Source organism: Echinops telfairi, unplaced genomic scaffold (genome assembly GCF_000313985.2).
Source record: "Echinops telfairi isolate 266 unplaced genomic scaffold, ASM31398v2 ScPeMD7_7458;HRSCAF=8496, whole genome shotgun sequence".
Classification (NCBI taxonomy): domain Eukaryota; kingdom Metazoa; phylum Chordata; class Mammalia; order Afrosoricida; family Tenrecidae; genus Echinops; species Echinops telfairi.
Window position 1 is genome coordinate 34024022 of NW_022111358.1, and position 15288 is coordinate 34039309.

General features: G+C 36.7%; 1 protein-coding gene across 1 annotated transcript in view; it reads left to right on the plus strand.

The window, feature by feature from the left end:
• The first annotated feature begins 285 nt into the window (after window positions 1-285).
• Window positions 286-15288, plus strand: part of LOC123522714 — an 18674-nt gene continuing 3671 nt past the window's right edge. Inside the window, exons 1-11 of the mRNA XM_045299476.1 lie at window positions 286-363; window positions 2998-3051; window positions 4036-4140; window positions 5844-5897; window positions 6663-6767; window positions 7380-7433; window positions 8171-8275; window positions 8820-8873; window positions 9859-9963; window positions 10797-10850; window positions 14110-14214. Coding sequence (XP_045155411.1) covers window positions 303-363; window positions 2998-3051; window positions 4036-4140; window positions 5844-5897; window positions 6663-6767; window positions 7380-7433; window positions 8171-8275; window positions 8820-8873; window positions 9859-9963; window positions 10797-10850; window positions 14110-14214 — 856 coding nt within the window. The 5' untranslated portion in view covers window positions 286-302. The remainder of the gene's footprint in view (window positions 364-2997; window positions 3052-4035; window positions 4141-5843; window positions 5898-6662; window positions 6768-7379; window positions 7434-8170; window positions 8276-8819; window positions 8874-9858; window positions 9964-10796; window positions 10851-14109; window positions 14215-15288) is intronic.

The window sequence follows — 15288 nt, forward strand, 5'->3', positions numbered from 1 at the left end:
TCCCATTGCCAGTAAACTTCTTAAGAACTTCTGTGCTCTGTAGGCTTGCTATCAACATATATATCAAGAAAAAGGTGTTTCACTTTCTTTCCTCTTCATGACTTTATGGGTATTCTTGGAAAGGTTTAATGTAAATAACTGATAGTCTTCTTATAAGAAATATCAATCACAATACAAACATGCAAATCAAACTTTTTCCATTGTCTATTTTTATTGTACAGTTATATAATATCATGTTCCTTTTCTGTTTTTCTTAAGGAGGAAAGGTTGATATCAACAACCTGGGCTCCTTTCTGGAAAATATGAATATTAAGCTTACTGAGAAAGAACTCATGCAGCTGAGAGAAAATCTTCCTGTTGATGGTATTTCCCCACTTTCATTCATGGCCCTCACTCTCTGTCTTCCTTCTGAGGGTCTCCTCACCCAAATTCCTGCATCAAAGAGAGTAATCGGTTGGGTTGGAAAAATCAGTAAAAGATAGCTAGTTTTTCCTGGCTCCCAGATTTCCCCAAGTTGAATTTAGCTCAATTAAAATACCTCACTTCTTTGGAAAGTGTTTTCTTAAGAATTATTCCCTTTATGGCTCATCTTCTATTTCTTTTATTTTTAAAGTATGTTATTATTAAGACTTGAAAATGTCAAGATTTGAAAGTCTATTGCAACAAACAACTCCAGTGCTATTGAAACATTTCCAATATGGAGAGAAAGAATGAATTCTTTAATATATTTTAGGAAACAGGCATATTCTTTGTATCAGAATTAAGCAGTGAACTTAATTAAAATATATATTATGTGTTAGATATTAAGAAAAGGTAGAAAAGTATATACATATTTAACCTCTTACAAATTGGAACCTAATAAAAAGCACTCAGAAAACTTAGAAAAGCAAGATGGACAAATCTTCTAAAAAGCACAGAGAACACAAAAGGAGTGAAGCAATAAAAAATGTTTTGTTAATAAAGGTTTAGGGTTAGATTAAGGAGGCCCAATGGTATAGTGGGTTAACCATTAGGCCACTAACCACAAGGTCAGTTTACAAGTTCAAAACTACCAGCCACTCTTTGAGAGAAAGATGAGGCTATCTGCATAAAGATTTACAAATTTGGAAATGAACTGGAACAATTCCACTCGAACTGTAGGTCAGTAGGAGCGAGAATCCACTGGACAGATTAATGATTTAGACAAATGTGTATTACTGTAAAATTCAGAATCAAAGAATAAACAGAAATAAATACCAAATTCAAAAAAGAAATGATAGACCAGAGTATAAAGGCTTATATATATTTTAGAATTGTAGGAGTAACATGTAAAATCAATTTCCCAGCCACAAAATATTCTATAAACTTGAAAAGGGGATTAAGAGACAGAGTGCATTAGACCGGGTCGAATAGAGAAACAAATTCATTGACACTCATGTATGTGTAAGAGAGAGCTTTATATCAAAGAGCAAAGGTATATTAAGAAAACATCTCAGCCCAGTCCAGATCAAGTCCATAAGTCTGATCTTAGTTCATATGTCCAATTTGAGTCCATAAATTCCTCTTCAAACTCACGTAGCCACTCATAATGATGCCAAATGCAGGAAGATCACACGCCAGTGGGTGAAAAGTATTGTGGATCCAATGCCAGTGAAAGCCTATCGGCACTGGTGTGTGGTCTCCATATGGCTCCTCCAGCTTTCCAAGTAATTCAATAGCAGGAAGGTGAAGCAGAGAGAGAATGTTCCACCTCCAGGTCGAAAGAGAGGAAGTTTCCAGAATCCTCATGAGAAGGTCACACCCACAAGGAGGCATCATCAGGCTTTGACCTGATTAACAAGCTAGACTCCACCCCTATACTTGTTTATCAAGTTGACATGAAATTATGTAAAGTTAGATATTAAATAAGGAAGACTGAAGAATTGATCATTTGAATTATGGTACTGGTGAAGAGTATTGAAAGTACCATGGAGTGCAAAAAGAACAAACACATCTGTCTTGGAAGAAGTGCAACCAGAATGCTTCTTAAGCAAGGATGGAAAGACTTCATCCCATATCCTTAGGACATGTCAGGAGAATCCAATCCTTCAAAGGCAGCATGCTTGGTAAAGAACAGGGACAGAGAATATGAGGAAGACCTTCAGCAAGATGGATTGACAGTGGCTGCATAGATGAATTTAAACATAAGAACAATTGGTAGGATGGCATAGGACCAGGGAGCATTTGGTTCTGTTATACATACGGTCGCTATGAGTTGAACTGACTCGATGACAACTAAAAATAACAATAATCCAAATTGTAGTGATGGCAGTATAAGATTGAGGGAGCATATTACTCTTCTAAGGAGCCTTAGTGGCATAGCATGTTACCTGTCAGGTTGCTAACCACAAGATGGGCAGATGGAATCCACCAGATGGAGTTTTCTGCTCCTGAATACACTTATAGCCTCAAAAGCCCAAAGGGGAAATTCTTTTTGTTGGTCACCTCAACAGCAGTGGGTTTGGTTCTTGTAATGTTAACTCTTCTAGAAGGGTGAACTCCCATAGTTCACCTTACAGTTTATATTGCTCCTAGTTTGGTTTGGTTCTCTCTCTCACTCACACACACACACACACACACACACACACACACACACACACACACTTCCCAGGCTCTCTTTAATATAGTAGATTCTCCCCACCATTCTTCCTGAAATGATATTCATATATCTTAGCACATTCAAGCCTCCCTTGCCCCAGTATAATTCATTTGGCCTTGTAGGGTGTATTTATGGCTCCTGTCTGAGTATTGTGGAAGTACCTAAAATGAGGGTTATTTGACAACTGACCGATATCAATGGGCTCAGAAAAATTATCATTTTTCTTTTGCAAACATAGACAGAAATTCAGAAATTTAACATAAATGGGATAAGATTATATAAATGGGATTCCTTAAGACTTTCCTCTCAATATATATGCTTTATATGTTTTTCTAAACTTAAGGCTTTTATTGTTTCTCAATACACCTTTTGCTTTGTAGCTAATGGAAAAATTGATCTGAATAAGGTGATAGATGGAACCAAAGAGATTATAGGTGAGTGAGAAAATATAAACGTGAGATCCTGATTGTTTACAGTAATTTTCTTTATACATTAATTGCCATGCTAATTTGCTATTTTACCTCCTCTTTATCCACTATCCCAGAGTTGGAATGTTTTCTGATATCTTCTATATTAATACACTTCATTGTAAAAAAAAAAGAATAAAAAGAAAAAATATATACTTCATTGTTCTTATTTTAAGATAGTAAAAACTTACAATATAAGATAAAATAAATCTTTGGGAAAGACCATGGTAATCAGTTGAATATGCCATTTGCAATTTTCTAAATGACAAAAGATGTAAGTGTATAATGCTTATTTCTTGTCATTTTCATTGAGTGTGTTAGTCCAAATCTTCCAAGGTACAGACAGCAAGGCAGGATGAAATATTCACCTATTTCATTAGGGGAAACTACCCATGTACAAATAAAAAACCAAGTAGGGATCCCAGAAAGGATAGGAGACTCTCAGACTGTAATGCAAGTCTGACCCCAAGTGAGGCGAGAAAGTCGGGTGGAAGCAACTTAGATTACCTTACAAGCTAAGGTCTGACAAGACTTCCCAGGAATCCTCCAGCCAGAGTCAAGCATCACAGGAGTCCCATGCCTCTCAGAAATCGATCTCCCTTAGTATCCCCGCCAGACTCAAGTCATTGGTGAGGAACAGCTTGTGGGAAGTGCAGCCTTATAAAAGCACAAAGTTGAATTTCAAAGCATCAGTTGGGGGTCTTGGATCAATAGTTCCCTTTAGATGTATGTCCTACAAGTTCCTTCTCATGACCACTATAATGAATGAATGCCCTCACTTATAAGCCTCAGAAAACAGTGTTTCCAAGAAAGCCATTATCTCTGTTCTTATCTCAGAGAAGGCTCCTACTCCAGGCTATGCAGTGCTCTAAAGACATTGTGAATTAGTTCCCTTCTTTGAAATCATTGGATTGCACTTAAATTCCACATTATTTTAATCTTTTTATTAAGGAGAGCAGCTTAATATCGAGGACATGAAAACTATTCTGGAAAGCATGGGGATAGAGCTCACAGATAAGGAATTCCTGAATCTGAGGAGACATCTGCAGTTTGATGGTAGGACTTTCAAGTACTGATATAACTGATAAGAGCTCTTAGACTTCTGTGTCTATTTAAGAGTCCCTGAAACCATTTCTATTTCCTAGGCTTCTGAAAATACAGAATCTATATGTTTGAAAAAAGGATAGAAATTCCCTTTATAGCAGAATCCCTATTACACCAATTTTACTTTTACCCACCCTACTGCCATCAGGTCATGTCTGACTTTATTTATACTGACTGTCCATAGAGTTTTCCAGGCTGTAAATCTTTATGAAAGAAGAAAACCTGATTTTTTTTTGTCATTTTATTAGGGGCTCATACAACTCTTATCACAATCCATACATACATCAATTGTGTAAAGCACATTTATACATTCATTGCCCTCATCATTCTCAAAACATTTGCTCTCCACTTAAGCCCCCATCATCAGGTCCTCATTTTTCCCCTCCCTCCCCGTTCCCCCCTCCTTCATGAGCTCTTGATAATTTATAAATTGTTATTTTGTCATATCTTGCCCTGTCCGATGTCTCCCTTCACCCACTTTTCTGTTGTCTATTCCCCAGGGAGGAGGTCACATATAGTTCCTTGTAATTGGTTCCAACCCACTCTCCCTCTACCCTCCCAGAATTGCCACTCACACCACTGGTCCTGAAGGGATGATCCACCCTGGATTCCCTGTTTCCAGTTCCTATCTGTACCAGGGTACATCCTCTGGTCTAGCCAGACTTGAAAGGTAGAATTCAGATCATGATAGTGGGTGGATGGGGGGGGGACCTTTAGGAACTAGAGGAAAGTTGTATTTTTCATCGTTGCTACATCGCACCCTGACTGGCTCATCTCCTCCCCGAAACCTCTCTGCAAGGGGGTCTCCAGTGGCCTGCAAATGGGCTTTGGGTCTCCACTCCGCACTTCCCCCATCACTCACTATGGTAAGATTTTTTGTTCTGATGATGCCTTATACCTGATCCCTTCGACACCTCGTGATCGCACAGGCTAGTGTGCATCTTCCTTGTGGGTTTTGTTGCTTCTGAGCTAGATGGCTGCTTGTTTACCTTCAAGCCTTTAAGACCCCAGACGCTATATCTTTTGATAGCTGGATACTGAAGGGATCAGTTATCTGACGTCAAAGAACAAAAAATCATATCATTGTGTGCTCACCTCCATGATACGATTGCTGAAGACAAATGGGTGCATAAGCAAATGTGGCGAAGAAAGCTGATGGTGCCCGGCTATTGAAAACCTGATCTTTCGCCCACAGAAAGCTGTTGGTTTTGAACTGCTGGCCTTGTGGTTAGCATTCCAAGGCTTAACTGACAGCACCTCCCTTGAGATTAAAATAAAGTGAATAAAGGCAGAACCAAAAAAACCTCACTGCCAGGGAGTCAATGCCAACGGAGAGAAACCCTGCAGGACAGGGTGGAATGGTCCCTGTGAGTTCCGAGACTGTGACTCTCTCATAGAGCAGAGCCCTGTCTTTCTCCAGCGGAGCTGCTAGTGGTTTCCAACTGTGGACTGTGGTTATCAGCTCAAAATGCCACAGAGCTCCTTCAAAACCACTATGTTGTAGAGGGCCTATTGGGCTAAATTTTCCTAGTTTTCTGTAAAATTCTTTTATTAAATCATAGATGTATGGTGCAAAGTCTCAAAACTCAGTTCTCTTTTGAATATTCTCATAATTATTCACAATTCTCTAAACGGAATTCTTCCTTTTCTTACAGATGACAACAATATCTATGAAAACCGGTTACTAGAAGGTGTGAAATCTCTTAAAAGTGAGTGAGAAGTATAATGAGACTGTAGATGAATTACGGGACATTCATATTTGTAATGTTGCCAGACATGAAATTTGTGAATGCTGCCATCTGTCATATGTACTGATTGCAAATCACTACACTAAAAATTCCCCCACTAAAAACCAGTGACTATTTTAGCTAATCATCTCCTATTTTATATCTAAGAAGAAACTTCTCCACTCTCTCGGGGTTTTATAAACTTTCAACAGAAGAAATAATAGAATTTCAAGTTAGCATACCAGAAAGTGACAGAACAGATTACCAGTGAGTCTCAGAAATGTAATCAACAACAAATAAAACTGGATTAGAAATTCTGTGTTCAAAAATCACGAATAATATTCAGAAGTGGCCATAATTAAGTTATGGTGAGAAGTAAATAATGTTTGCCTCTACAACCAGAATCTCCTAGTATTTATTCAACTAACTCCTTTTAAAATGTTATGTTGTGTAGGCTAGTCCCCCAAACAAATTTCATGGAAAACAGCCTTAATTCTAACTTCACAGTTGACTGTTTAAACATAAAGTCTCTAACCTCTTTGTTAAATCTAATGTTTATTTGTACTTTAGAACAATCTTTCTTAATCCATAAACAATAAATAAGGATCAGAGGGTCTGTGAATAGACTTGAGAGAACACATACCACCTCTGAAATTATATGTAATCTTCACAATAAGGTGTGTTGCCAAAAAGATTAAGTACCTCTCTTTACAGTTACATAATTTTCTCTACACACTGTCTCCTTAGGTGGGAAAGTTAATGTCAACAACCTGGATAAGGTCCTGGGTAATATGGGAATCAAACTTTCAGATAAGGAACTTAAAGATCTGGTTCAAAGTCTCCCTGTTGATGGTAAGTAAACTTTCAGATACCATAGTTACCCTGAGGGACTTCAGATATAAGAGCTACTGGTAATCAAAGTCATAATGAAAGGGACTTTAGAATTGGTGACCAACCCTGACAGTAGTCAAGAATGAAGACAGAGTGTAAATAGCCAGTTCCACATTAAAACAAAAGTTTGCATTAACACATTTTACTTAGTATGTATGATTTTTATGTTTTATACTTGAGTGTATGATTAGTATTAGAGAGTCTTTTACATTTTTCATAGTAAAATACAGGCTCTTGAGATGGTGCTACATCTCTGAAGTGCTTCCCTAGCATCCAAGAGTTTGACTAACACTTATAAAGTTGAAATATTATAGAACTGTCCATGAATTCTCATTGTTACAATGCTTGTTTTAATATTTAAGGTTTTCTTTCTAATCCTCAGGATGGCAATAGAAATTGGATTCAAAGAATAGCAAAGACTGTGTTCAGTAATTATTTCTTCAATAAGTATAGGCACTTAGGACAGTGCCTGGCACATCGTAAATAGGATCTATTATTTTTATTCTCAAGCTCTGTTTCACAACGTTTTATGAGTCTCTTATATCTTAGTGTGACTTTGACCTCTTCCTACAGTTGATGAGAAGACTTCTCTAGAAACTTTGATGAATAAAGTGCAAGTTTTCACAGGTGAGAGGTTGTTGTAAGTTTGCCATTTTAGTGCTTTATATTACCTTTCAGTGTATTTCCGTTATCTTATTGAAATTTGATGTTTCATAATAAAATATATACATATATGGCCCCTTAGATTGATATAAAATGACCAGGTGCCTAATATAGGACGAATTAGGCTGATAACCACAAAGTCAACAGTTCCTAACCACCAGCCTCTCCACAGGAGAAAGATGAGGCTTTCTACGCCCATAAAGAATTATAGTTTTCAAAACTCAGAGGGGCAGCTTTCCTCTTATAGGGTCACTAAGAGTCAGAATTGACTCAATGACAGTGAGTCTTACAATAGGCTTCAGGCTATTTAAAATCCTAAAGCCATTGTTGTTTATGCCAATAAAACATTTTACTAATGTTTAATAAACATAAGTAGAGAGATAACACAAATGATATAGTTAAACTAAAAGATCAAGATTGTATATTCCCCAAATAAAATAATTGTCATCAAGCACAATTTATTAATCAATATTCTTTTTCATCCTGATAGTTGTTTTTCCCAACTTTAGAAAAAAATGTTCTTTAGCTTATTATAAGTTAAATCACAAAACAAGCACAGTGACTCTACCACTAGGAATGTCTTCTTTTCATTGTGACTTTTCATTCTGAACATTAGAATGGCCTTATCCTACACTGAATACCCTATTTTATAGTAGAGCATACCATACTGCCTAAAGTTCACATGTCCCCTCTTTTCAAAGGAGACAAGGTTGATTCTGGTAATCTGAAAAATGTCCTGAAAAATATGGGGATTGAGCTCACAGATAAGGAACAAGAGCAACTAATGAAATCACTGCCAACTGATGGTAAGTCATTGCAGAGATGCCACTGGCTCCAGGGACTGGGTAATAAATTCCAAAATTTTTGGAATTTCTGTTTATTTTTCTCTAAAAAATGTAAAAGAAACAAAAGATTAAAGACACTGAGTTCTAAGTTACACAAGTATGGCAAACTTGTCATCATCATTTAGAATTTATATTAGAAGTTGAGGAACCCTTCAGACAAAAATTGTTATTAACAGTTAATCATTCTGTTAACTCTCAGGCTTATAAATTTGCTTTTATTATAAGCAAAAATGAAAAGAGGGAAAAATAGCAGATCCGTGAGAAAGAAATAAAGATAGGAAATAGAAAACAGAATGAAGGAATGCCATACTTAGACTCAGCAATAGAAAGGTTTGTCCCAATGAGAAAAGTTTCTATTGCTTAACTTCACTATATTAGATGAAGTACAATACAAATTAGGCAGAAGTCTTATAAAAGTGTTCTGTCTATATTTATTCCACTTATATTACATGGTGATTGTAATAGGTTAATTTAACTATTATATGAATTGTGGCTTTTCTTCCAGGTACTGGAAAGGTATATCAGCATAGATTGATGAGGGGTGTGAAGTTTTTCAAGGGTGAGTAAGAACCCCAATTAAAATGCTTATTGTCTGATATCCCTAGACTTTGTTCTATGCTATTCCTGATCCCCCATTTTGGTATAATTCCTTGATTTCTGATTACGTCAGCTTTACCCACAGTTTGACAGCATCTATTTTATCTTACAGGAAGTTTCATTCTTTTCAGTTGAATATACCCATCTCCCCCAATAAAAAGCCATCAAACCCAGAAGTGACAGCACAAATGAAGTGAAAGACTACAGTTATTCAAAAGATTTGGTTAACTGTAAAAATAATACAGAAATTCAGGCAATAAAGACAGTCCCTACTTATAATGTACAATATTAGCTTGACTGTCTGAAGTTCTACTTGCTTACACCTCCTAATATTATCTTGTTCTATAGTCTTATTTCTAAGACAAAATTTAATGTTAAATAACTTATTGACTTGTATACTTGAATAAGTCTGTTTAGGGTTTTAACCTTTTTAAGATGGTAATTATACAAAGACATACATTTTCCTTTTGGCCTTGTTTTAATAGAATTTGTGGTTGTTGTATTAGCTGGGGTATCAGTCAGGAAATAAGAATTCCACCATGAATGATGTGGAATAAGGAGTTTATTATAGGGATTGAATTCTGGGCAATTCTGAGAGCTGGTGAAGAAGTTGATGAAGGTTTCTGTCTCTGCTTCTGGTGGTAAGCCTAAAGACCAGAAGTCACTGTAGCGGCAGAGCAAACCGTGGTGGCATCTGGCATCCTACCTCCATCTTTCAGAGTGTAACCATTGCTACAGCGCTTCTACTTTCCAAATTCCATGCAAGTTTCTCTGGACCCAACCCTCAGAATACATAGGAAAGAGAATTCTTGAAATGCAGTTTCAACCTATTTAAATTGATGCAGTATGAACCACCACAGTCATTAACAATGCTATTAATATTATTCATGCAAAATTTTGGTATAATATTATTTTTCTTCATGTCCTTACACTTTCTCTTTTCTCAGAGGGGAAGCTTGACCTAAATAACCTGGAAAATTCTCTAGAGAATATGGGACTCAGGCTCACGGAAGAGGAAATGAAAAACCTGTCAGATAATCTACAAGTTGATGGTGGGCACTATATATAGCCTCAGAGTATATTTTTTTCTTTTCCTACAGTGTATACTTTAACAAATAGATTTAATAGGTGGCAAGCACATGTTACAAAGCTGTGAGAACTGATAATAAAGTCAGAATGGATCTTGAATCTTCGTTACAGTTTATCTAAGAGTAGTATATATCTTTCCCTATGCTAACCAAGAATGGCTGAGGGTGCTACTTAGATATTTAGATTAGTAAAAAAGAAAATTAATTGAAATATGAAAAACTATAGAAAAATCAATTCTATCCACTTCTCTGTCTACTAACTTCAGTTTAAAAAGAATTCAGATTGACCTGACCTTCAAACTCCATCTGCCTCCCTGATAAGTTTTTCTCAATTTTTCCTACTCAAGCAATATTGGATATGGCTAGACTTTCTTCTCTTTTCTCAACTTTTCCTCCAAGTATAAGTATACAGATTCCCTTTATTTTTCTCTGAAATCCTACTAATGCAACTATCTCCTTAAATAATCATTTTTTAATATACCACATAGTGATTTCTCTCTTAAATTTATGTTGGTACATGTGGTAGAATTACCAGAATACTTGAACAATCCCCAACAATGATTTATAATGGGATCCAAAATGCTGAATTGGGTATAATTTTCTGACTCATATTCCAAGATAGATGGGACCTCTGAATTAGTAAAAAATTACCTTTGTTCCCTGATATTATGAATTTTTAAATGGTATCAAGTAAAATTGAGATGTAAGTTATTCATTTATGATATTATTCCACAAAATACATGTCAAGTCTCTATTCTAAGCCTGTGACATTGTCTTCAATGAACTTTTTCTTGTAGCTAATGGGAAAGTTGCCCTGAAAGATGTGATGGAAGGAATAAAAGCTACTACAGGCAAGTGGAAAATTATAAATCTAAAATGTTTACTAGTTACAGCAATTCTAGTTTGCCATTATTCCTTAAATGCCATGTTAATTATAAATTACCTCCTATTATTAAACATTTTAAATCAAATGTTAGCATTTCACTTGTTTTCTGGTATTTTTTTAACATCTGTACTTTGCCCTTTTCAGAACATCTGAAAACCTATATTAGTAAAACAACAGATGAGGCAAATCTTTGGTAAAGACCTCAGATAACTTTTAATATAAGACTAGCAGATTTCACTCACCACTTGTCTTTCAGTCTATCTTACTGTATTTGAACATTGCAATGATGCTGGAAGCTATATCACTGGTGTTTCAAAGACCAGCAGGATCACTGGAGGTGACCACTTCAACAAAGCTTCCAAATTAAGAACAGACCACAGAGAAGGAATGGGCTGTACACTTCTGAGGAATTAGCCACTGCAAACCTTGTGATTAGAAGCAGAATATTGTCAGGGACTGAACCCTCATGAATAGCAGTGGAACGCTGTTAGATACAGTGCCACAAGATGAGCTCCTCAGGTTCTAAGACACTCAAAATATGACTGAGGAAGAGTTGCCTTCTCAAAGTAGATTCGACCACAACATGAATGGAGTAAAACTTTGAGACCTTCATTTGCTGATGAGGCACACTTCAAGACGAGAAGAAACAGCTGTAAATATATATTAATAATTGGAACTTAGCATATAAGAAGAATGAATCTAGGAAATTGGAAGTCAATGAAAAATGAAATGGAATGCATAATGATCTATATCCTAAGTATTAGTGAGCTGAAATGGCCATTGGTTTACTATGCCAGGAATGAGAGGAATGACATTGAAAACATCTTCAGAAGGAACATTTCAAGATCTATCTTGAAGTTCAATGCTATCTGTGATGGATAAAATCTATCAACATATAAGGAAATCCAGTTAATATCGTATCATTCACATTTCTGCAACCACAAAAGCTATTGATGAAGAAATTGAATAATTCTTCCAACGTCTTCAGTCTGAAATTGGTCAAACACGCAATGTTTGGCAATTGGAGTGCAAAAGTTGGAAACAAAGAGAAAGGAAATGTGGCTTGGGGATAGAAACCAAGCTGGATGTCACATGATAGAATTTTGTAAGACCAGTGTTTTGCATCACAAATACCTTTTTTCAACTACACAAGCAGTGACTATACAAGTGGACTTCTCCAAATAGAATCTACAGCTGTGGAAAGAGCCTGGAAAAGATGCATATTTGTACCCATTCAAAAGAAAGGTGACCCCACAGGATGTGGAAATTACAGAACCACATCATGAATATCATGTGCAAGTAAAATTTTTCTGAAGATCATCCAACAGCAGTTGCAGCAGTACATTGACAGGGAGCTGCCAGAAATTCAAGCTGGATTCAGAAGAGGATGTGGAACAAGGAACTCAAAGCCGGGCATCCCAGAAAGATGTTTACTTGTGTTTTGTTGACTATGCCAAGGCATTTGCCTGTGTGGGTCATAACAAACTTTGGTTAACCTCAAGAAGAACGGGAATTCCAGAACAGTTCATTGTATTCATGTGGAATCTGTACATGGATCAAGAGGCAGTATGTGAACAGAACAAGGGACTACTGCCTGGTTTAAATCAGGAAAAGTGTGCATCAGAGTTTTATCCTTTCACCATACTCATTCAATCTATATGCTAAGCAAATAATCCAAGAACCTGAATTACATGAAAAATTCAATATCAGTGTTGGATCTGTCTTGGAAGAAGTACAGCCAGAATGTTCTTTAAAAGCAAGGATGGCGAGACTTCATCTCACATACTTTGAACATGCTGTCAGGAGAGACCAGTCCCTGAAAAAGGACATCATGCTTGGTAAAGTGGAGGGGCAGTGATCAAGAGGAAGACTTTTGATGAAATGGATTGATATAGTGCAGTGGTGGAATTAAAGTAATTTAACAACTGGTTCACTTCCCTAATGACCATTTTAAGTATTAAAAAACAATATATTAAAAGGTAGTTTATTACTTCAAACATTAATACTTAAATAATAATAATGAAAGAAGTACACAAAACTAGATTATGTTCTAGTTTTCATTAAAATATCATACCTCACAAAGAACAATAAAACTGTTATTTAAGATATTTCCATATTGCTTCTTGATTGGCATCCTCCCTTGCAATTTTCGCTTTTATCTCACCATCAATGGCTGTGTGATTTATCTTTAATCATCTTTTCACTGTAGGAGTAGAATCCCATTAGGCCTATTAGACAATAGTCATTGTGTTGGATATATTAGAAACAGGTGACTTCTCTTCTCCGAACATATTATGTTCATCTTTGAAAAACCCTTTCTGCTTCTGCTGAACTTACAGCAAATGTTCTGAAGATATTTTTAGCTCTTTGAAGACTTCCAGGAATTGCATAATTTACTCATACTGGCTAATGGGAATTTGGGGCATAGCACAAAGCTGAAATGAATGACAGCATGTCACCTTCTGGTTGTTTGGCACTTTTTCTCATTACGGTATATGTTTGTTTACTGGAGTAACATATTTTTTAAGTAAAAATGTAATATTTCATCAAAAGCATAATGAGTTTTCTCTAGTAAATAAATAAATATTACAAGCATACTTCTGTCTAGTTTTTTATGCTGATGGACAGAATGAACATTATACTACAGGCACTTTAGACTACACTGTTGTACATATGAACATTAAAAAGAATAAGAAATAAAATTTTTTTATTTCTATATTGGGTGACTGCCAGCCACCCACCTTAGTGGTAGCTCTGATTACAAGTGCCATGTTAACAACCAGTTGCTGAACTCAACAAATATTTAGGTATCAATTCTGCCGAACCAGCTGGATTCCACCACGGCCACAACGGTTGCAACAAGGGTTCAAACATAAGAATAATTGTGAGGATGGCACAGGAACAAGAGATGCTTCGTTCTGTGTTACACAGGGTGGTTGTGAGTCAAAACAGACTGGGTGGCAGCTATCAATAATAGCAGCGGCGGCGGCAGCAGCAAATTTCTCTGGGAATAGAGTTGCCTTGCCACTGTCCTTATGAGTGTGGCTTCCTTTATTAAGATTTAGAAAGCAAATGATTTGAGGTGAATGTCCATTTCTTTAAGGACATCCCATGGCCTCTGCACATGTTGCAAATCCATAAATTCTTTTTCATTATTAGAATCATTAGACATTAGATGAAGATTTAAATTCATATTTATCGTGGTGTTTGTCTTTTTCTTTAAGGAGGAGATGTTGATGGCAAAGATGTGAAAAGGATTCTGGGGAACATGGGAATAGAGCTCACAGATACAGAAAGCTTGGAACTCATACAAAAGCTGCCTTTTGATGGTAACCATTCCAAATGCTGATGTGACATTAAGAGGATCTTGGTTTTTTTAAGTTGTTTTTTTTGTTTTTTGTTTTTCACATTTTTGAGCATTTTATTGTATGTTCTATAAAAATTTTCACAGCAAATTTGTTTTCCATTCGTTAATTCATACACAGACTCTTCCATGGCGTTAGTTACCGTCTTCCAAATGTCTCAGCACTCTCCTCCTCCTTTCCATCCTGGAGTCCCTGTTTGCAGTCTCTGATTTCCTTGACCTCCCCTGCTCTTTCAGCTTTGTTTGGGGACCCTTTGCCCTTTTGGTTGCATGTAGTTAATCGGTTTTTCTAAGAAGCACATACCTTGTGGGTGACTTTGCTTCTTTTAAAACCAGTCTGTTTGGTTGAGAGGTGGCCTGTGCACGTGATTTCAGTTCCACGCTGGAAGGATGACACGGGCAGTAATTTTGGAGCTCTTTCTGCCTCTACTAGATTCGTCCGTCTACTCTACTTTGTTGCTGTTGTTCCATATTTTTCTCCCATTCTAACCAGGACTTTCTATTCTGTTCCTGGCCAGAGTTGTCGGTGGGATCATCCAGGCACTATCTAGTTCTTCGGCTTTCTAGCTAGATGAGGCCATGATTCATGAGGACTCTTAGTTCTGTGGGCTGGTTTCTTCTTTGAGTCTTTTGGTTTTCTTTATTCTCTTTTGTTCCAGAGGAGTAGAGACCCAGCAGCATACAGACTTTTATGTCGCCAGACAGTATTCATTCACCAAGGTATGATGTAGAATATTTTCATGCACTGTTATTTGCATCCTTTTTTAAAAATTATTTTATTGGGGGCTCGTACAATTCTCATCACAATCCATACATACATACATACATACATTGTGTCAAGCACATATGCACATTTGTTGCCCTCATCATTCTCAAAACATTTGCCTCCCACTCTAGCCCCTAATATCAGTTGCTCATTTCCCCCTCCCTCTCCACTCCCTTCTCCCTCATGAACCCTTCATAGTTCCTAAATTATTATAGTTTTGTCATAAGTTTCCCTCCGCCTTCTTCTCTGCTGCCCATCCCCCAGGGAGGAGGC